General features: G+C 43.7%; 2 protein-coding genes and 1 pseudogene across 3 annotated transcripts; 2 read left to right on the top strand and 1 right to left on the bottom strand.

Annotated features, from left to right (window-relative positions):
• Nucleotides 1-4031: 4031 nt before the first annotated feature.
• Nucleotides 4032-6591, bottom strand: LOC139531659 (large ribosomal subunit protein eL21). 2 transcript variants are annotated; one of them, XM_071328317.1, is made up of 6 exons: nt 6442-6591; nt 5509-5587; nt 5255-5316; nt 5020-5132; nt 4466-4616; nt 4032-4155 (listed from the first exon to the last, which is right to left on the bottom strand). In XM_071328317.1, exons 2-6 carry the CDS (start codon nt 5573-5575, stop codon nt 4066-4068), a joined length of 483 nt encoding a protein of 160 aa, XP_071184418.1. In that variant the 5' UTR covers nt 5576-5587; nt 6442-6591; the 3' UTR covers nt 4032-4065. The 2 variants fall into 2 exon arrangements, with proteins under 2 accessions (XP_071184418.1, XP_071184419.1); XM_071328318.1 differs by lacking the exon at nt 6442-6591 and adding an exon at nt 6389-6440.
• Nucleotides 6592-6697: 106 nt separating this feature from the next.
• LOC139531657 (ubiquitin carboxyl-terminal hydrolase 12) lies at nt 6698-10999 on the top strand. Its single transcript, XM_071328314.1, has 9 exons — nt 6698-7242; nt 8236-8316; nt 8469-8682; nt 8852-9087; nt 9282-9358; nt 9477-9560; nt 9646-9843; nt 9935-10013; nt 10123-10999. Exons 1-9 carry the CDS (start codon nt 7195-7197, stop codon nt 10222-10224), a joined length of 1119 nt encoding a protein of 372 aa, XP_071184415.1. The 5' UTR covers nt 6698-7194; the 3' UTR covers nt 10225-10999.
• Nucleotides 11000-14296: 3297 nt separating this feature from the next.
• On the top strand, nt 14297-22772 carry LOC139531646 (G-protein coupled receptor 12-like; annotated as a pseudogene).
• Nucleotides 22773-23444: the final 672 nt, after the last annotated feature.

Raw genomic sequence — 23444 nt, 5'->3', positions numbered from 1 at the left:
ATCCAAAAAGTTACATATTGCACCTTTAAACTTACATTCATGGCCTACTATGAAATAGGCTACTGCTTGAGATTGAGGCAAAATAGCCTCTTGCAAATGGATGTGATTGGGTTTCTGGCTCTGATTTCCAAGACCTAGATTAGTCCTATCTGTTATTGGTGAATTCAGTAGACTAGACTAGTCATTGATCATTTTTACTGAACAGCAGTTGTTGCAATTCAGGTCTTTGAGCTTGCCTGTCTCTGATTGATTGTAGGTTTTAAAACTGTCATGCAGGCTCCTGACACTGCATCGCTATCTTCTGTCTGTGGTGTGTGTGTGCGCGATTGTAGTCTGAGCTGAGCGACTGTCTGTCTCCAGTCTTCACACACCCGTTACATTTACAGCCCTAATCGTGATCTTATCAACCTCCTCCATATTGTTCTATGATAGGTGTGATTTAGTCACAACCCAGTCTTCATTCTCCTGCTCTGTCCCAATGTGATGCTCTTCAAACCTGACTCCTCCAATCCTGTTGACAGTTCAACCCACTCCCAATTCTATGACACTGCTCTTTATTTAGACTTAATTGGATTAACAGTATACTATGTTTCCACAAGGATACTTTAGTTGTGAATTCAGGAAAGCTTGACACAAATCAGAAAACAAAAGTGAAAATCTTCAATCCAATATGGTGTGTACATTACCTAACGACTAGAGACCAACTACCATGCATGTACCATGATCTGGTGTGAAATCTTAGTATGGCTTCTCTGAATGAGGCCTATTGAGAACCCCAGGGCGGTACCTCTGCTCCCTCCACGCTTCAGGTCACCCGGCCTGTCGGCCGCCATCGTTATCAGCCTTTCCACCTCCACGTCCGGTCCCCGACTGTCCCAATCCCTTCACTGACAGGGGACTGGATCGATAACCCTGGGTCTGTATCTGTGTATGGTCATGGTCTACACTGATAACCACTCCTGGCAAGTGAAGGTGGAAGAAAGACCCTATCTGTCCACTATCACCTAGAGAGATACAGTGCATTCTGTGTAATCAGGCCAGAGACAAAGAAAGATAACTGAGAGAGAGAGATGAAACTAGCAGGATTTAGAGAACATGAAATCATGGAAACTGTGATTGGAAGAGAGAGACACAATCTGATGTCTGTCGATATATCATCCCATATGGCTTCTGCTCTCCACCGTCTACCAGTGGTGTGTGTTTGTGAGGCTTCTGCTCTCCACCGTCTACCAGTGGTGTGTGTTTGTGAGGCTTCTGCTCTCCACCGTCTACCAGTGGTGTGTGTTTGTGAGGCTTCTGCTCTCCACCGTCTACCAGTGGTGTGTGTTTGTGAGGCTTCTGCTCTCCACCGTCTACCAGTGGTGTGTGTTTGTGAGGCTTCTGCTCTCCACCGTCTACCAGTGGTGTGTGTTTGTGAGGCTTCTGCACTCCACCGTCTACCAGTGGTGTGTGTTTGTGAGGCTTCTGCTCTCCACCGTCCACCAGTGGTGTGTGTTTGTGAGGCTTCTGCTCTCCACCGTCTACCAGTGGTGTGTGTTTGTGAGGCTTCTGCTCTCCACCGTCTACCAGTGGTGTGTGTTTGTGAGGCTTCTGCTCTCCACCGTCTACCAGTGGTGTCTGTTTGTGTGGTTAATGTGTGACAGACAGGGTCGATATGGCTGCTCTGGGCTGCTGGCTGAGTTGACAGCCTCAATCTGTATGTCAAATGTGTGTGATTAAGGAGCACATAGTAATTCTCTGCTTTTACCCACAAGTCCCGTTCCACGCTCCCCCTCTCCTCACTCACTGTCCCTCAGACTGTTTACTTTTTCCTCCTTCAATCAGTAACTCCCATGAGTCAGCGCTCCAGATGAAGGCCTGTTCTGTCTGTGACAGCAGATTCACACACATAGCATATGTTTGACTATCCTTGTGGGTAGTACATAACATGTATTTCCAATCAAAATCCTATTTTGCATAACCCTAAACCTTAAATAGCCTTTGTCCTCGTGGGGACCAGGGAAATGTCCCCATGAGGGAGAATCATCCTTGTTTTAGTATCCTTGTGGGGATTTCCATAGCAATACAAGCCCACAGTTTCTGGAAGTTTCCTTATTTCTCTCACACTATTTGTCATATCCTTGTATATTCTATCTGGCAGGACTGATATCACTATGAGGAAAGATGAAACAGTAGGTCCCAACACCATACTGTTATCTGTACAACACCCAGGCCTCAATGTAGTCTATATTGATCAATAAGCAGGGATTTGGATGTGCCTTGCTGATTGATCACATTGATTTTGGGTTCATGTGTAACGCCAGCTTGTGTTCATTCAGCTTGTTGGAGACTTATTACACCAGTTTGATAAGGCAGGTGTCTGTACCTTCTGCCCTTAGGGAGACAGCTAAGGATAACAGAGGGTTATACAGCCTCCCGAGACCCAGCTATTTATTTTAGTTCTCTAGTGGACATCCGTTTTAAGTCCGTATCTCTGAGGCCATACATGCCACTGTATTAAGTCCGGTTGTCCTTTTGGAAGGACATTCTATGATATAATTTTCAATGATATCACGCGTGGGGTTGTGATATTGACCACTATATTTTCCTGGTTCTTAAAAAAATATCTGGAGTCAAAATTAGTACATTTTAAAAGAAGTGTGTGTAATTATTACTTACAATGTTTGTGAGTTTGATATTCAAATTGTTTCTAGTAAGTGAATATCTCAGGACTAGTTAAGTGAGTTGTTATCAAGAAATGCCCTTTGTAGTGGACATTTCAAAAAGCAAAGTGATAAATTGTCATATCTTAAATTCACAATATGCCTCATTATACCTGAATATTTTTTAAACACTCGAGAGTCTGTTTGTGCTCTTCCTCTCTACACTACTACAACCCTTCCAGCTGCTGCTACCATCTCAGGAAACTGGTCCTAATTGGAGTAAATATTGGGTAAAGTACTGAGGGTGGGATGAGATAACATACAGTGTTTGTCAGATATCCAGTCAGCCATTCAGCCTCCACTGATTAAACAGCACACGTCAAGATACGACAGGGGTGGTCACTACACACACACCAACCACAGAGTACACAGTCACACACACAAACTGCAGAACACGACACACACACAACAGTGTGACTGCATGGTCACATAACCAGAAAGATGGAACACCTGAATGAAGAACAATGCATGCAATGTATACTCTATTGATTCTCAGTGTCAAATTAGTGTTCTCTACTCATGTGGAAGGTGCTTATATTTGTCCTACTTCACGGTGTGAAATATGCATGTGTGATATGGATATTTTTTTAATCTCTCCGAGACATCTTCCAATAGTGGAGTCATCTAGGACACAATCACCGTTTAGTGCACTGCTTTCTCTGGAAATATAATCCCAGTATCTGCTCATCAGCATGCATATAGGTACCTGGGTATTCAGTCACGGGAATGTAATTTCTCACATTGAAAACCAAAGCGGCCTATCACAGCTCATAAGCTTAAGTAACACTGCACTTATCCTGGTGCACATTGCCCTCTGCTGGACTGACTGGCATTCCAACAGACATTCAAGGGGAACACTGAACAGGGCGCAAAGTTCAAAACGGTGTAAGTAGATTGATAATTTGGCACAAATCAGGTCTGCCTTGTACATTGACACATTTACATGTTCAAGCTATTCCACTCAATATACACCAGATTGTCTGCTTTATTTTGGGCAAGCAATTGCCTGCACATGTACATTTTTGGGATTGGGTAACTCAAGTGTAGTATTCTTAGTGTACTTTGAGACTTGTGCTCGTCATTCTCAGCTCGCCGGTGAAATAGAAATAGCATTTAATTTCACTTCACTCTGAGTGATCAATGGAGGAGAATCATCACTGAACGACAGCAGCAACATTGGTCTCCCTGGTTAGACTCTACATTATAACTAAACTAACACTCAATCTTCCCACTTTCTCTCCCCCAGTCTTTGACATGCAGTAATAATGACTAACCCATGGTGTAATGCATCCATGTGTGCATGCATAAGAGACTCAGGTCCACAAATCATTGTGTATAAACATTTTTATTTTGGTCAGCACAGTTATGCCATGAACTCATAAGGGATGGGCTCCAGCAGCTGGGGTTCGTTGCCCTTGGTGCTGACGAAGCGGGCGTCACGAGGAGCCGTGGGCTGCAGGGGGAGACCAGGAGGGAAGGACAAATGTATAGATGAGACGCCACAACTTCAAATACAAACAATTCAAAGGACTATGTATTAGAAATAATGACATGGCTGAATTAACATTACAGAATGCGTCAACCAAGCAACAACTGTATTCACGCAATATTCCAATAGATCAGCATTAGTGTCCATTTTACATCTTCAATCTGGACTGTTTATGTAGAAAAGTGACAAACAAACATGGTCCTGGAGAGTGTACAGGACACTTAGAGCATTTAAACACTACTGCTAATGGCCCAGGTAAATGTGCTCTCCATACCTGGCGTTTCAGTTCCACCCAGGTGCCCTTCTGCTTGGCCTCCACCTTCCTCTTCTCGTTCTCCTTGACACGCTGCAGGAAGCTGTCCCTGCTCTTAGAGTGCTTCACATGCTCAATACGCACATTGATCCTCTTGGCCAGGATCTTACCCCTACAGAGAGAAGGGGACATGGCTTTCAGCTCGGAAATAAAATTCAGAGACGTTGCCTGCAAAACATACAAAAGGCTACTGGTCACTTACCTATGACATGTAAACAAAGTAATTGACATCCTGACTTAACAGAAAACATTACACTTTCAATGAATGGCGAAATAATCCGGGGGGGAAATAAGTCTTTAACAACCCTAGTTCAAACGTGCTGAAGGACCGTGAATGACCACTAAGGTCAGCCCTGGTTTCAAAGTGAAGACAGGGTTCAGATGCGACAGACTTCTGCAAACATAAACCTTCCTTTACAAAGAAATCAAATGCCACTTCAATATAAGAGCATCCCATAGCCAAGCAAGAAACGGATAGTGACAATATGACATACCCCTCCACACATTGTACTTACTTGACCTGCTTGTTGACAATGATGCCAACAGCATGTTGGGTTACGTTGTAGACTCTACCCGTCTTGCCGTGGTAGCACTTGTGAGGCATTCCTTTCTGGATGGTACCTGTACCCTGGAGGAGACATTCACAATCTTAAGAATTCTGTTGGGGAAGTCCAAAGAGAAAAATATAACTAATTCAGTGTAAGTGCAGTCACAACCAGTAAACACTTAGAAAGGTGGAACAAAGCCTACCTTGATGTCAACGATATCTCCCTTTCTGTAGATACGCATGTATGTAGACAAGGGAATGGGGCCTGAGGAACAAAGTACATATTATACACAGCCAACCAAAACTCCATTCTAAGATGGCCTCAAGAGTAACTAATGAAGTCTACTCGTGTGGATTCATGCCAGAAACACCCCTAACCTTGAATTATTTATTTAAAATAACTTAAAGCAACTTAAGGCATTCCAATAGATCTTCAGTCGTTCTGATATGAACTCACCATGCTTGCGGAAGGCCCGGCTGAACATGTACCTCGTCCCCCTCCTCTTGCCTCTTGTGTTGGTCATGATGCCTGATTACTGGAACATGGATATTCAAATGTCAGAGAAACCCAATGGCAAAGTATAAATTATTTATTACAGTGGCTGTAAAATGTAAGGTTACAGGTTGGCTGAGAATTATGTAGACTGATTTAGTCAAGTCAATGGATGCATTACTGTCACATACAAAAACGTAATTAAACCCTGTCTATGATATTTAGCTAGTTAGCTTACAATAACCTGGTCTGACTAACCGTCACCTGACAACTGCAATCTGTTGACAAAGTTAATGACTGCAAAGAAACTCCACACCGTTAGCTTAGCTACTATAACGTTAACAAAAAATGATAAGGGGACATTAAAATATGGCAACGTCAGTCAAAATACAAGATTTACGACAGATCTAGCTAAAGCTCCCCCTCCTCTCCCCTGTAACTATTCCCCAGGTCGTTGCTGCAAATGAGAACGTGTTCTCAGTCAACTTACCTGGTAAAATAACGGTAAAATAAAAAATAAATAAATAAAAAGCTAATTAACTCTCAAACTATCCAAAACCGATAGCGCTTAATTTCCCCTGATTGACAAAATAACTTTGCTTCAACGTGACAGTTATTATTTTATAGGTCATGACATATTTGCTGTCTGGCTATGCCATTTTAAATTCCTAAAAACCGGCTAATTTAGCGAACACTGTAGTGGCTAGGCCCACATGTGAAGCCACGCTGCTACCCCATTCATTAATCATGCCAATATATGTCATACAGACGTTCGTTAACGGATTATTTCTGGCCTCAAATGTAGAGTATGCTTTAACATACTTATATCAATGTCTTTACATACATTTAAAACGATATTTTATGCTTTCACGGGCTGTAAAACGGAACACATCTTACCCCCGTTTGCTCGCAAGATGGCGGGTACAGCGGAAAGAGAGATTGAAAGCCCCGAAACTCCTCCTTCTGAAATAGAATTCAGGAGTGCCTTCATATTGCCCGAACACAAATACAATTGTAGAATGAATTTGTCCCCTTTACGTTGATCTAATGTCAGTTTTGATTTTATACTGTAATGACTAAACTCACACAGGGTTTGGGTAAAATGATGATTTCAGATCAGATAATATTTGACTTCCTATTGGAGTGTTGACGCACTGTGAAGCGTCATGTCAGTGAACTGAGCGGTAAACGACTCATCTGATAGCTAGATACAACTTTTGTTTGCAAAATGAATGGGAGAAATGCATATGTTACTGTACTTGTGCCTAATCGAAATATGTTATTTATGAACTGCTGACCGTGGCAGAGTGCTAGCTATATAGCTAGTTATATACTGTAGCTAGCTACACAAGTAAATTGGATTTTCGTTTTCATAACTTAACGTTAGCCTGATCAAAGATTCAGTGAGCTTGACTCTGGTTTGACATTGATTACAGTCGTCAATCTCTACACAGCTGTGTCCAGAATTGCACGTGTGGGCATATGTGTGCGTTTCATATTATGTACGCCACAGAACATGGACATCGGAAGGATCTTTTTTAGCACGGCGCTAAGACCAAGCGGAGCTCGCATCGCCAGTCCAGCAGTGGGCCCTCATGAGGGTCCTCCTCGGGTCCGCGCGGTGATTGGGTGGAAGATGGCGCTGGGCGAATGGAAATCCTAATGACAGTTTCCAAATTTGCCTCTTTTTGTACCATGGTGAGTAAATGGCATCTACTACACAAATGTAAAGTGATGTGAGGATGGCATGACAACCGCGGTTGTGTTGTTTCCATATTGCGTGGCAGGGAAGATGGTTAAAATCTTCTACTTTCCCGTTGCTACCCAGTCACTTTTCTTAGCTAGCTAACGTTAGCTAAGTAGCTTCACTGACACGACAATCTTGTTTTCGTTTCACGTTCTTTAGTTAGCCTAACTATCAAAGATAGCTACGTTAATGTCGTAGCGTAGGTCTACATTGTTATATATTAGCTGTTTATGTATGATCTTACATTTAATTAGCGAAAACAACAAATCAAATGCTGTGTTCATATCCGCCCACAATGTGACCTACTGACCGCACCGCATAGTTCTGCGGCTTCAGCACCGCTGTAGTTACCGCGTTTAGCTTACACATTCATTTTGTAGTAAAACAGTGTGGGTGTCAAGGCATTTGGACACAACCACCATAGTTCATTGTCAAATCTAACAAAGTTTATGGTCACAATTGTAAAATGCATTTACTCACACCTGTACTTTTCCTGGATGTCAATGATAATTTAGGTAGCAAACTTTTCCAGATAGCTAGTTTTAGTTAACTACGGTGATACAATGTTGTGACTGATGGATGATACAGTGAGTTATCGTCCTGAAAACCAAGCCACTTTGAGCTGTTTCTGGAACACATGATCAGCTGCGCGTTAGATTGCATGACAAGACCGGCATGTTGTTCCGTGTCTTGCAAAGATAGCTAACCCCTTAGTGGTCATTAATTTGGATAATGCATTGGGTTTTTGTTTTGTGTTCATAACCAACCTCCGGCCATGTAGGTCTACTCAGGAAATCCTGTTTGCAGTGAATTTGCACAGCCGCTTATGTCAGTCATGTTCCATTATCAAAGAATGGCCATTGGCATTGGATATGAAATAGCATTGATACACACTCACATAGACCTATGCTAAAAAATATCAGCACTTTGTTTCTGTGTTCCAGGGCGCCAATGCCTCCGCTCTGGAGAAAGAGATTGGCTCAGAGCAGTTCCCTGTCAACGAGCACTACTTCGGCTTGGTCAACGTAAGTGAGAGTGCCGTAGTTCACATGCACATGTCTGCATAATCTGTGTTACAGATCACATGTGCCTTCTGCATATAGATGGTTAAAATCGATGTGCATCCAGCTCTCAGCCTCACTCTCTGTATTCCTCATGTATTTCCCCCTCTATGCAGTTTGGGAACACCTGCTACTGTAACTCGGTGCTGCAGGCTCTGTACTTCTGCCGTCCATTCCGGGAGAAGATCCTGGCCTACCGCAGCCAGCCCCGACGCAAGGAGAACCTGCTGACCTGCCTGGCCGACCTGTTCCACAGTATCGCCAACCAGAAGAGGAAGGTGGGAGTCATACCACCCAAGAAGTTCATCACGCGCCTACGCAAGGAGAATGGTGAGCGGGAGGTAGTATGATTGCAGTTCAGGAAGGGGGCGAATAGAGGAAGAAGTGGATGGTTGAAAATGTTGTGGGTGTGGACATTTTTACGGCAGGAGTAAGAGGGATGAGGTTGACACACTCCCCTGTCTCCCCTGTTCCCTCCCCCTCTCCTCTACCCCTGCAGAGCTGTTTGACAACTACATGCAACAGGATGCCCATGAGTTCCTGAACTACCTGCTCAACACCATTGCTGACCTGCTGCAGGAGGAGAGGAAGCAGGACAAGACCAACGGCCGTCTAGCCAATGGTTCGCTCGACTCCCAGAACCACAACAGTAACACCCCGCCCCCCTCCACCTGGGTCCATGAGATCTTCCAGGGAACCCTCACCAACGAGACCCGCTGCCTCACCTGCGAAACGGTACCTACCGTCTGAGTCTGACTCCCCATGTCAACTAGTGACGTCCCTGTTGTTGTTGTGGTCAGCAGGATGCAATACTTGTCTGTGATACGCTGTAAAGAGAAGGCAGGCTCAAGTTCTGTTGGCATGAAGATAGACTGAATGATGTTTTTGTCTGGCTCTAGTCATCACAGGTTGTTGTTTTCTCCCTACAGATCAGCAGCAAAGACGAAGACTTCCTGGACCTGTCAGTGGACGTGGAACAGAACACCTCCATCACACACTGTCTCAGGTAACATCTACAACACCTAACTACAATAACGCATTACATACTGACTGACCTGTGTATTGCTTCTTTCTCCATGTGACTCCAAGTACCATGATCTCTCTCTCTCCTTCGCTCCCTCCAGGGGGTTTAGTAACACAGAGACTCTCTGCAGTGAGTATAAGTACTACTGTGAAGAATGTAGAAGCAAACAGGAGGCACACAAAAGGTCAGTGTTGGCAGTGTTGTGGACATAAAAGTATTCTTTGCTAAGTTTTTATTGCTACTATAAGGTATTGTGTGTGCGCCCCCAGGATGCGTGTGAAGAAGCTGCCTATGATCCTGGCTCTACACCTGAAGAGGTTTAAGTACATGGAGCAGCTGCAGCGTTACACCAAGCTGTCCTATCGCGTCGTCTTCCCTCTGGAGCTCCGCCTCTTCAACACCTCAGGAGACGCAACCAATCCTGAGAGACTCTACGACCTGGTCGCTGTCGTGGTGCATTGTGGGAGGTCAGTATTGTGTCTACAAGGTTGTCTTAAAGTATCCAAACTGACCATAAAGAGTGTGAGTGTGTCCATGACTGCATTGTCTTGTTTTCAGTGGCCCAAACCGAGGACACTACATCGCCATTGTGAAGAGTCATGACTTCTGGCTGCTGTTTGATGACGACATTGTAGAGGTAAGCTAGTCGTGTGTGTCTGTGCGTGCGTGCAGGAGAACATACATGTGTGCGCCCTTGTGTTTTGTGCGACCCCACTGATCCATGTTGTCTCTCCTTCCCTCTGCAGAAGATAGACGCCCAGGCCATAGAGGAGTTCTATGGCCTCACCTCTGAGATCTCCAAGAACTCTGAGTCAGGCTACATCCTCTTCTACCAGTCCAGAGACTGACTGGCCCTGGAGAGGACAGCGCCTCCCATTGGAGCGGAGGAGAAAAGCCCAGTGCCTCAGCAGTGGGAATAATGGACCATACTAGTGTATACCCTCAGTGGGGTCACACACCTGCACAGGTGTCATTCAAACCTGTGTATATGGATCTACTGCAGCTCAACCTCGGAGTCAGTTCCCCTGTCCTAGCCCCCCCGTCCTACCTCCCCAAAAACCCTGTCACTTAGGCTGGAGATGCAGCTACAGGGGAGAGTTTTGTCAAAGGGTCAGTGGATGTTGTATCAAAGTTTTGTTAGTTCGAAAGGTGTTTAATGAGGGTTGTACAGAGGTTTTGGGAATGAGGCGTTAGTTATAGCATGAGTGTTTGGGTGGGGTGAGTGGGTATTTAATGATTCATGTGTTGTAATATCGACCAGGCGTCTGCACACTCCCTCAGACTGTAACACGGCTTTGTTGCCTGGCTGGGGCCCAGTCAGAGTAGACCAGTTTACTGCATGAAGTAGGAGGGTGGAGGCGAGTGTTCCAAGTGTGGGACGTTTTGGTCGTGTACAAAATGTGGTATTTGTATAAATATTATGAGAAGAATAAGATGATATTATCATATGGGGGGGGTTGGACGTAAGACCTTGAGAAGAACATGTATTGACACTATGGTGCACTTTTGATACCTTTTTGTAGGTGTTGTAAAGGTTTATGTGAGGGTTTGCTTGAGAAATGGTCATTGTGAAATGTTCATTTTCTGTTTTAAAGAAAAATTAATAAAAGCTAATAAATAGTGTGTGTGTGACGCAAACGGGTTCCTGGTGCACACTGATGAGTCATTTATACTCAGCACTGCCCCTCAGTGGTTGTACCTGGTCACTACAGGTTCATACTGCAACAGCACAATAGCAGTCTATTTTTAAACCATTCACACCTCCAGTCATGATGCTGCAGCCTAGCCCACCCACTGTTGCCTTAACAACAACAACAGGGCTAGATTATGCTAGGGCAGCTCATTGTAGGAGACTAGCCACCTACAGAGACATCTGAATAAATACTTTATCACTGATCTGAGTATTACTCAATGGGAATATATTGCAAATGTATTTCCTTTCATTAATGGAAGATTGAAAGCGAAGGCCCTCAAGCACAGAGAAACTGAGAGTGGTTTGGAATAGTGGGATGAGAATTGGGAGGTGGTGGTGGCTGACACAGATTGTAGTTAGAGTAGACATGCCCAGAATAGCAATCCACGGGGGGCTAGGAAGTGGAGAGAAGCGCTCCACATCAAAACTACATGCCATCATTATAGAACTGAAGAAAACAAATTAAAGGGAAAATCTAAAAAATATATATATGTTGGTATTTTCATTAGTCCACTTTTGATATGGTCCCAAAATGTTTTGCATGTTAGCAGTTACATTTTCAAGATATTGGACTTTCAAGATGCAAAGTTTCACTGGCCACATTAAAATGCATTCAATTTGAATTGTAGGAAGTAGAATTTAATTCAAACCAATTCAACTGAGATGTGAAACATGAAAGTCTCATTTGACAAATCTTATCAAAAAGATGTCACTTATTAATGCAATGAATACACATACCATTTAAAATAGCATACTATCTTGATTATAATTCAAATACGTTTTTTTCCTTGTCATGAGATGTTAGTGTTCCTTTCCATACTGCTGTGTTTGACCTAATGCATTCTGGGAAATGAATTTTTTTCGGATATTGAAAATATATAATTATAGACAACCCCCAACATGATCTTAGAATGTGACCACTAATGACTTTAATAAATGTAATGTTTCAACCTTATGCTAAATGGTATTGGTAACCATAGGCTACATGATGTAAAAATAAACATTACTATAGTGAATAATCCATTTGAATTTAATTTAAATTAATTTAATTAAATTCGACTTCCTTTCTTTCAATTAAAATTATTTTTACTTTGGGATGTGGCCAATTAAAATTCAATTGAATTGGAATTAAAGAGCAATTTGCAGCCCAAGTCAGAATTAACCCCAACCCTGTCTCACACATCTGTAGGAAATGGAAATGGTGATATCACACCCAGGTAACCAACCATAACCCGCCCTTGCACTTAAAAAAAGAGAAAGACGCTGGCATTTGCCTAATGCAGTTTCTATGGACCCCTGCAAGGTCGGAGTTCATTTTCTCACGTTAAGCCTAGCACAAAACTAAACAAGGTGTCACAAGGCTGCCATTATTTAGACTGCTGGCTGGTGGCAAAAATGTAATTAATTGTTCAGTAATTAAAGCTGCAATATGCAACTTTTTGGGCAACCAACCAAATTCACATAGAAATGTGAATTATAGATATGTAATTCTCATTGAAAGCAAGTCTAAGAAGCAGTAGATCTGGAAATGGGGATATCTAGTCAGTTGTACAACTGAATGCATTCAACTGACATGTGTCTTCCGCATTTAACCCAACCCTCTGAATAAGAGAGGTGCGGGGGCTGCCATAATCGACATCCACTTCTTCGGCGCACGGGGAACAACGGGTTAACTTCCTCGCTCAGCAGCAGAACGACAGATTTTTACCTCGTCAGCTCGGAGATTCGATCCAGCAACCGTTCAGTAACTAGCCCAAGGCTCTAACCACTAGGTTATCTGGTCTATATGCGCTATTTCTATGCTTCCCGTGCTTAAGTTACCTTTTGCATCTTTTACTTTCGGTTTTGTACACCAGCTTCGAAACATCTGAAAATACAATTTTGGTTTTGGAAAATATATTTCACAGCGGTTTAGATGGTACAACGATTCTCTACACGAAACTTGCTTGTTTTGTCATATAAACTGAAAATAGGCAAACTCTTTTTTTTTTGCATAGTTCATCTTTAAAGTTGGAAGTTCAAACATTGCATATTGGAAAATAAATGTTCGATCCAAAGCATACTAATTATTCAACTGTCCTGTATAGCCTATCTGAACCTATAAGACATGAGCCATCCTTGCGCCTTCTCCCAGCTTGGATAGAAAGTTGATTAGCAAAAACCCGTCTATTAATGCCAAATACTACAGTCCACCCTCAAAACACTAGCGTAGTATGGATTGTTTCATTACTACTATCTATAGCTATACAGTATTTAGCCGATATTAAGCTGCTATTTATAAATGTTTTATACAAATTATACATAAAATAGTCTAACAATGAGGAAAACGTAGTCATACATTTAGCCACTATTTATTGTTGAACTACACAAATGGGCTGCAATCAAGGTAAATTAAATTAAATCTAACTTGAGATACTCCCCTGGTCTTCTTAAATCCTCCTGAGACATTCATTTGTGAATTATATGTGCATTAAGCAGCACACAATTTAAACTTAGTCTTGAATGATGCATGACTAGATATACCAGAGATAAGGGACTGTTGATATTTGCATCTTCCAATTTATTGGCTGTCCAGTATACAGACGACCTGTCCCAGAACTTCATATATGCCTACAATGAATAGATTTCTGTACCGTGTTGAAACAGGTGTTGTTGAGGAGAATGCGAGGCTCTATTAAAGATGTTACAGATCTGCTGTATTTGAATCACCACTCCCTTCTGCCCTGTTTGTGATGTTGCTACGGCAATCAAGCTGTTTTTAACCATCTCGCTAACTGTCGCTTCTCCGGAGAGATCATTTTCTAAACTAAACTCATAAAGAACTACCTTAGAACGAAACATTATGCTCTCAGTCTGAAATGCGCATTGAACACATAAACTCCACTTATTGCACTGGCGCCAGTGTAGCCTTGACTACATTTGTTTACGGATGTCCCCTTACTTTCAATCAGTTCAATTAGGCCTGTATGTTTTTCAAAGCTTAAGGCACTTTGATCAGTCACATTATTGAAGCTCAAGAAAACAATACTTAGCTTCATAGTAGGCTACATATAGATATTAAAAAGGTTTATGAATACTTTTTTGGAGGGTTACTGTCAAAAGTATTTATTATAATATATATATATATTTGTTTTAATAGACCGATGACCCACAGGGGTGTCCGGTACGCCATTCACGAACACACGCAGAGAGTTGCGCACCACACTCCTATCTGTCTCTGTCCTTGAGCAGTGTGTGCAGACATACGGATAAGTCCTGGTATTGAGCTGTTGCTGCCTCTTCTTCCGGTAGGGGGTAGCCTATTGAACAAACAGGACCCGTCTCCGAGTCTGGCCCGTTTGGGACTCAGAGCAGCAAAGACCCATCCCCCGATGCTACTGCTGCATCTCCATCTGATCTAGGCGCCGCACCTGCCGCCAACGTTATCAATTGCGTATCATGGAAATACAGCAAGGACGCACTTTTGCCTAGACCGAACATCAGAGTCTAGGTAGGCTGTGGATAGCGGTAGATGAATGGATGAATGAATGGACGAGCGGGCTATTGTTACTGCAACCTGGCAGTGCATTTGGAAGAACCATAGATGATAAGACATTAATGGTGAGACTAATGAGAAGGAATGAGATGGCTACAAAGGACCAGGATTCGGAAAGCGTCTGTTTTGCGTTATTGCAAAACAGACACTTGGTGGTGTGAGTTATAACCGGTACCGTTGTTGTGCTGAAATTCTCCCCCCTGCCAGAATCATCCCCCCCTTCGCGTTCTTCATTGATGCGACTTGCTTGCTAGTTGAGATTTCTGCTCTTCACTCCTTTGTCAGTTTAGTCTACATTTCACTGATCTTAGTAGCAGAAAGCATTTTTGTCTGCAGTTTTCGGTTTGGCTATTTGTTTCAAGTGTATGTGGCGGTTCTAGCTTGTATGACGCCCCGGGCGAACCCCCCCATTCAGCGCCCGCGCCTGACTCTAGCCACAAAATTAAGGAAATTAGAAGGGGGGGGATTCTGGCAGGGGGCAGATTTTCGGCACATCACCTGGAAGGTTATTGATAGGCCTATCAGTCCCCACACTGTTAGAAAAAAGGTGCTATCTAGAACCTAAAACGGTTCTTAGGCTGTCCCAAAGGAGAACCCATGTTGGTTCTTTCCACAGAGGGTTCTACATGGAACCCAAAATAGTTCTCCTATGGGGACAGCCAAGGAATCCTTTTGGAACCCTTTTTTCTAAGAGTGCAGGCAATCAGAGGTTTGGGTGAAGACAGGCTTATCAATAACATCCCTGTATATACTGCATGTGTGCATAGTGTAAAGATGCATGTCTTTTGGGCTTCCTATTACATGGTTTGTATTTTCATATTTAGGCCTATTATTAACTTATTATACATTTACTGATCATTTTTTACAGTTTTTAATTAGACTTTATATGGAGCCTATTGGTAAGCACCACAAGGCTACTCCATACCACAACAGCAAGTTATAGTGTGTGTTGTTGTTTCAATTTGTATCAGATAGGACACAATACATTTCAGATGTTTTTTACAGTGCATTCGGAAAGTATTCAGACCCCTTAACTTTTTTCACATTTTGTTATATTACAGCCTTATTCTAAAATGGCTTAAATAAAAACTATTCCTCACGGATCTACACACAACACCCCATAATGACAAAGCAAAAAATGTTTTTTAGAAATGTTTGCAAATGTATCATATTTACGTAACTATTCAGTATTTTGTTGAAGAACCTTTGGCAATGATTACTGCCTGGAGTCTTCTTGAGTATGACGGTACAAGCTTGGAACACCTGTATTTGGGGAGTTTCTCCCAGTCTTCTCTGTAGATCCTCTCAAGCTCTGTCAGGTTGGATTGGGAGCGTTGCTGCACAGCTATTTTCAGGTCTTTCCAGAGATGTGCGATCAGGTTCAAGTCCGTGCTCTGGCTAGGCCACTCAAGAACATTCAGAGATTTGTCCCGAAGCCACTCCTGCATTGTCTTGGCTGTGTGCTTACAGTCGTTGTCCTGTTGGAAGGTGAACCGTCACCCCAGTCTGAGGTCCTGAGCGCTCTGGAGCAGGTTTTCATCAAGGATCTCTCTGTACTTTGCTCCGTTCATCTTTCCCTCGATCCTGACTCCCTGCCACTGAAAAACATCCCCACAGCATGATGCTGCCACCACCATCCTTCACTGTAGGGATGGTGCCAGGTTTCCTCCAGACGTGACACTTGGCATTCAGGCCAAAGAGTTCAATCTTGGTTTCATCAGACCAGAGAATCTTGTTTCTCATGGTCTGAGAGTCTTTAGGTACCTTTTGGCAAACTCCAAGAGGGCTATCATGTGCCTTTTACTGAGGAGTGGCTTCCATCTGGCCACTCTACCATAAAGGCCTGATTGGTGGAGTGCTGCAGAGATGGTTATCCTTCTGGAAGGTTCTCCCATCTCCACAGATGAACTCTGGAGCTCTGCCAGAGTGACCATCGGGTTCTTGGTCACCTCCCTGACAAAGGTCCTTCTCCCCCAATTGCTCAGTTCAGCCGGGCAACCAGCTCTAGGAAGAGTCTTGGTGGTACAAAACTTCTTCCATTTTAGAATGATGGAGGCCATTGAGTTCTTGGGGACCTTCAATGCTGCAGAAATGTTTTGGTACCCTTCCCCAGATCTGTGCCTCAACACAATCCTGTCTCGGAGCTCTACGGACAGTTCCTTCGACCTCATGGCTTGGTGTTTGCTGTGACATCCACTGTCAACTGTTGGACCTTATATAGACAGATGTGTGCCTTTCCAAATCATGTCCAATCAATTGAATTTACCACAGGTGGACTCTAATCAAGTTGTAGAAACATCTCAAGGATGATCAATGGAAACAGGATACACCTGAGATCAATTTTGAGTCTCATAGAAATTGGTCTGAATACTTATGTGTCACGTTCCTGACCTTATTTCCTTTGTTTAGTCTTTGTTTAGTTGGTCAGGACGTGAGCTGGGTGGGTGTAGTCTATGTTATGTGTTTCTATGTTTAGGTTGTCAATTGGCCTGATATGGTTCTCAATCAGAGGCAGGTGTTTTACGTTGTCTCTGATTGGGAACCATATTAAGGTAGCCTGTTTTCACTGTTTGTTTGTGGGTGATTGTTCCTGTTCGTGCGTTCATGTGTTTTATGTTCTCTAGTTCAGGACTGTAGCTTCGTTGGTTTTCGTTTGTTTATTGTTTTGTTCGTATTGAAGAAGTATTCTAATAAATATGGATACATACCACGCTGCGCTTTGGTCCTCCTCTCTTTCTACCGACGGAAGCCGTTACATTATGTAAATAAGATATTTACATATTTTTTTGTTGTTGATAGATTTGCAAACATTATAACAAACAGTTTTTGTTTTGTCATTATGGGGAATTGTGTGTAGATTGATGAGGAAAACATTTACTTGTATTCATTTTAGAATAAGGCTGTAACGTAACAAAATGGAAAAAGGGAAGGGGTCTGGATACTTTTTCAAAATAAATAAGGCTTTACAAGTAGAATGTGCATGTTTGTGTGAGTAGATGGATTCCAGGATACTAAAGTCCTCTATGAATGTATGATCTTCACTCCCTCATGTCTGTGTGGCTTCTTAAGTGAAGAGTGTGTGTGTGATCTCACATAGGGTGTTTATGTGTGTGTGTGTGTGTGTGTGTGTGTGTGTGTGTGTGTGTGTGTGTGTGTGTGTGTGTGTGTGTGTGTGTGTGTGTGTGTGTGTGTGTGTGTGTGTGTGTGTGTGTGTTTGTATGGATGGATTCACGTGTGCGTGTGTGATCTCTTATAATAATAGCGCATGTGTTTCCAGACAGGGGCCAAAATGAGCAACGACTATGAGGCATCAGTCACCCCCAGCTGGCTGACCTCTGACCCCACTGTCTGGTCCAGCAGCAGAGACGGATTCACAGACAACGCCACTTACCCACCTATGGACTCCTTCCCCCCGCTGTCCCCTCTCCTGGTCAACCCCTGGGACATCTTGCTGTGCTCCTCAGGGACCCTCATCGCCTGTGAAAACGCCCTGGTGGTACTGGTGATCTGGCAGAACCCGGCTCTGCGTGCCCCCATGTTCCTGCTGATCGGCAGCCTGGCCCTGGCTGACCTCCTGGCTGGTCTGGGCCTGGTGCTCCACTTCACCTTGGCCTACCTGCTGAGGTCTGACTTGGCCCAGCTGCTGACTGTGGGTCTGGTGGTGGCCTCCTTCTCAGCCTCCGTCTTCAGCCTGCTGGCCATCACCATAGACCGTTACCTGTCACTCTACTACGCTCTGACCTACAACTCAGAGCGCACTGCCGCCTTCACCTACACCATGCTGGTCCTCCTCTGGGGCCTGTCTCTCTGTCTGGGCCTACTTCCCGTCACAGGGGTGAACTGCCTGGCAGAGGAGTCGACGTGCAGCGTGGTGCGGCCCCTGACTAAGAACAACGTGGCGGTGCTGTCCGTATCCTTCCTCCTGCTGTTCGGCCTCATGCTGCAGCTGTACGTGCAGATCTGTAAGATCGTCATGCACCACGCCCACCAGATCGCCTTGCAGCATCACTTCCTGTCCGCCTCGCCCCACTACGTCACACAACCAGGAATGGCGTGTCCACGCTGGCCATCATCCTGGGGACGTTTGCCGCCTGCTGGATGCCCTTCACCGTCTACTCCCTCGTCGCCGACTACACGTACCCACCTCTCTACACCTACGCCACCCTGGTGCCCGCCACCTACAACTCAGTCATCAACCCAGTGATCTACGCCTTCAGGAACCAGGACATCCAGAAGGCTCTGTGGCTGGTGTGTTGTGGCTGTATACCGGCCAGCGTGGCCCACAGGGCCCGGACCCCCAGCCATGTCTGACCCAGACCCAGGCCCCGGGAGGGAAGGAGAGAGGTGCCCTGGGCAGAGGGAGGAAGGCAGACAGGCAGCCTGGGCTCAGGCAGATGGCTGGAAAGGACGGTCTGTGTGCATAGTAATTTTAGCCGCTTTTACTGATATGGGTTTTTTTGCTCAAAAGGATTGAGAGATTATTATTAGATTATTAAAGATTGTGCCACTTTACGCACATCAAATAAAGGGCTTGTGTGTGTGTATAAAAAAGATAGGATGTCGCACGGACAGAGAAGGAGGAAGAGAGGAGGAGAAGTGGAGTGAGTGATGACAGAGGGGGGGGGGGGGGGGGGCGATTATCAAGATGCATACAAGATGAAGTCGGGCTGAGGGCTCAAGCATCTTGTCTCGCTGCTGCACTCTGAACGTACCTTGAAAGCTAAATAACCATGGGAGGCTAAAAATAGCCCGGGTGCTCTGTGATCCGCGCGCGGTGCGTCCGACACAGACTCCATGCAAAGAAACCAAGCCGCGGAGGCGGAGAGCGGGCGCCTATCTTCCCCTTCCTCCCTCCTTCCATCCACTTTTCTTTCGCTTCATCTCTCCCTATTTGGCTTTAAAGCCCCCACCCTTGAGCGTGTGAGAATGTAGGCTATTATGATGTTCTGCTTTTACATTCTGAGAGGTGACAACAGCCTCGGGAAGGAAAGTCCCCTGATACCTGTAGCACGCACCATTAACCCTCCAAATGCCTTCATTTTATGCTAAGGCTTTGATAGTTTTGATATCTGTTTTATCCCTCCACTTCTTCTACATAAACAGATCAACTAATCATACCTAATTCATTGGGCATTGCAGGCACATTGGGTAGGCAGGCTGACTGTTCTTGAATGTAGCATGTGAAATGTTCCCTCTGTGAATCGAGTTGGTTGTTCAAGCTACTCAGTTTGCAGTTAGACCAGCTGGGTGTTGTTGCAACTGAATGTATTTTTTATATTCATTTGATCTCTTAGCCTGTCCATTAGGTTATGAAAACGCCTGATCCTCACCCCAACCTTCAACCTAACCTTCAACCTGTTGCATAGGACTTTAATGTAAACCGTTTCCCCTAATAGCCAGCCCTAGGCCTGTTGGCTAAACCATCACTATCACTCAGCGCTTCCCCTCTCCCCACCTGTTATAATAAAATCAGTCAGTCACACTCAGGCCTAATACTTTGGCATTATCCTAATATATGGTTTGTGAATTTAAAAAGCACGGTAAAATATAAATTAGCAATCATATTGGTTTTCCTTTTTCATGAACATGGCATCATCAGCAGTCCACCTTCAATAGTCTTCTAATTGCTACTCTGTACCTCAACCTGTTGCCAAAAAAAACTACTTGAATGCAATAAGCTATGAATGCTGAGCCAATCAGAAAAATGTATGATCATGGAAATTCATAATATACATATAGAATATAGACCCCTAAACCCCCCCCCCCCCCCCCCCCTCTCTTTCCCTATACCACATCTATGACTGGCCATATCCAGATGACCAATATCCTAAGTGACAGACCCTGGCACAATGTCTGGTTCAGATCTTTGGATAGCAAGAAAGGAGAGAGCAGTGACACGTCTTGTTGTTCCAGCTTTGGATGTCTCCTGCCTCCTGGAACCACTTCCTTACCCTGGCTGACAAATGCCCACCACCCCCTGGCCCTAGCCAGTGTAAGGACGTCACGCTGGCTTGCCAATTCCTCCTGATTTGCTCCCACCGAGTCACGATCAAACCCAGGACTTCCATTTTGCTAGCACACGTGATCGCCCTCCTTGACAATGTACCAACCGTTTGAGCTATCGAAAAATATGTAAGGCAGTAGCTCCATCGGGGATATTTCACTAGCTGTGGAGTGAGTTTACCGTACACGTTCTTAAGCGCTTCCAGATCCTCAGTCTACCCCGTCATATCAGTGTGCAGCAGTAACTACGTGTTAGTTACTTCATGGACCGATAGAAATACTCTGTCAGCAATAACAGCCTCTCCCCAGTAACATGACCACCTCCAGCATGATGATATACGACGACCACAACCAACAGCCCTTCTGCGATGCCTAGCAAAGTCCTTATACACCAGGCCCAAACAAGGACTCAACTGCCTAAGACTTGTGCTGTATGTGATTTCTCCAAATGGGAAATCAGATCTTGACTTATGTGTTTTGTTTTTGAAAATGTGAAGGGGACAGGATACTGACTGCCACCGCCCAGTATTCTGTCATTAGTCATTACAATGTCACTGCCTTTTTTTATTCTGAATCTACTGCTCTATTCTCTGGCTATGGTCTTCTTCAATATCTTACAATGAATGAAATTGGACTCGGTAAGAAAATATCTTACAAGTTTTCAGTTGCATCTGCCTTTGTAAACCTATGAAGTGTTCTTGAGTGTTGTAAACCTAAGCGTCTGTGAATAAGGAAAATGTTTCTGTGCATTTGAGTGTGTGTGTGTGTGTGATCTGTGTACCATAGAAATATAATTAATTATATTTATATAATTTATATATTTATATATTATATAATTATATAATTTTTTTATTATATAATTATATTTCTATTTCTATGGCTTGTATGGGGGTTTGTGATCAGCAGCACAGACCTCCTGTATATCTGTCTCCATGGGGACAGTGGCTCTGAGGACTTACTTCCAGTGTGACCCTTTGACCTCAGAGGAAATTGTCTGCTTGTCTTCCTATCATTCTGAGAGAAGTGACCTTCTGAGAGAAGTGACAAATTCCACCATAGGAATGAAATAGAGAAGGATATGTTTAAATTAATAGTAGAAGCAAAGATAGTACTGTATGGTGTACGTGTGTAGCTGACTGAGCCGTAGTGAGGGGTTAAGGCAATGACGTCACGTGACTGATGGAAAAATAACCTATATCGTTATCACAGGTTCTGGTGGCTCTTACAGACAAACAATAATACCAAGAAAACACTTCTTTACCTTTGAAGAATAATCTATTTTGTTATATTTATTGAAAGTCTCAACAACAAAAAATCTCAGCGTTGTCTCGCCTGAATTATGATGTATCTAAAGTAACTTGTATTTTAATGCGCTGTAGAGCCTCTCTTGAATGAATTGGTAAAGAAATGATTGTTTATTTTGTATGGCATTCTGTTGACCAATTAGATTCTGTAAATAGAGCATGCATATCATTATAGGGGTGTTGTGACATCATGTATGGTGCTACCTACTGCAGGATCCCAGGGGGACTCAGGTGCACCGTATTCGAATGACATCAAATTTGACCCCCTTTTATTGTAATTTTACAGTCTGTTTACATTTCCATCCCTAGCCCCTTCCCCCCAATCCCACCTCCTTCTTTAGGCAGATCTGCAAAGTCTGGATAGGTGAACGCAGTATGGCATACACTTTAGTTAGCAGATTAGCCTGTTGGAGGGTTAGATGGTGCTGTCACAGTACTGCTTACACCTATCCCAAACCTTGAGGATCTGCCAGACCAATGAGCTAAGGGCTAGGGACGGAAATGGAACCGGGCCTACCTTGTTTGATGAATGTTCTCTCATGTACAGTAATGTCAATCTTTCATGATTCACGATGAGCTTTCATAGGTTAAAACAAGGGCTTCACATTATTGAGTAGACAAAGGAACCACTCGTGTGTGGGCATGGTACAGTACTTCTCTGTTAGGATAATATATTTATCTAATGTTAAACTATTATTGTGCAGTGTAATTCCACTGTAAAGTGTCATATTGAACTGAGATGTGGTTGGAGGGATTTCTACTGTGGCCAGTGGTTGGGGTTTCAAGCGTTGTGGGTGAATCATGTGGTTTGGGGGGTGTGGTACCCCGATCCAGAGCTAAATACAAGTGTTTTAACACCTCTATGGGTTTCAGAATGTGTGGGGCAGGGGACCCTACACTACAGCATCTTGTGTAGACGTATGCTCTGTGTTAAATGTGAAATGCGCTTTATTTTTTGGAAGAAAAACAACTTAAGTAACCGCAAAATGAAAACGCTTAATGATAATCAACATGCACTAACTCAGGGGTTCTCAAGCTTTTGGGGGCCGGGGACCCCGTTTGTGATAACAAATTCGTCAGGGACTTTCTCGTAATCAGAACACAACTTGAGCGAGATACAAATTGCATAAGGATGAACCAAGTCTCGGACCCTGAGAAGGAACATTTTAAAGTCCCGTCTCTTGGCATCGGAGTGAAAATGTTGCAGTTAAGCAACTTTCCTGCAATTCTAGTTCTACACATTTTGTAATGGTGCTGAGAGACTTTTTGTTGTTTAAAGCTTTAAAGCTAACACCCTGCAATTCTAAACATTTTACCATGAGGCAGAGAGAAAACGTTGCTGTTTTATACCGGTGCATTTATATTCATGGATGCCAAGGAAAGCCAGGCTTCCTGAAAAAAAATACTTTTTTTCTCATCATTTTCCTTCAATTCGCAAGAGGCTGAATGAATCTCACCAGAGGCTGAATGAATCTCACTCTGTCTCTGTAAGTGTAGCCCATCTATCTGATGCTGTCTGGTTAAAAAGAGTAT

The sequence above is a fragment of the Salvelinus alpinus genome, chromosome 10 (assembly GCF_045679555.1).
Source record: "Salvelinus alpinus chromosome 10, SLU_Salpinus.1, whole genome shotgun sequence".
Taxonomy (NCBI): domain Eukaryota; kingdom Metazoa; phylum Chordata; class Actinopteri; order Salmoniformes; family Salmonidae; genus Salvelinus; species Salvelinus alpinus.
Note: the sequence above shows the minus strand (reverse complement) of the source record. Positions and strands in the feature narration are given on the sequence as shown.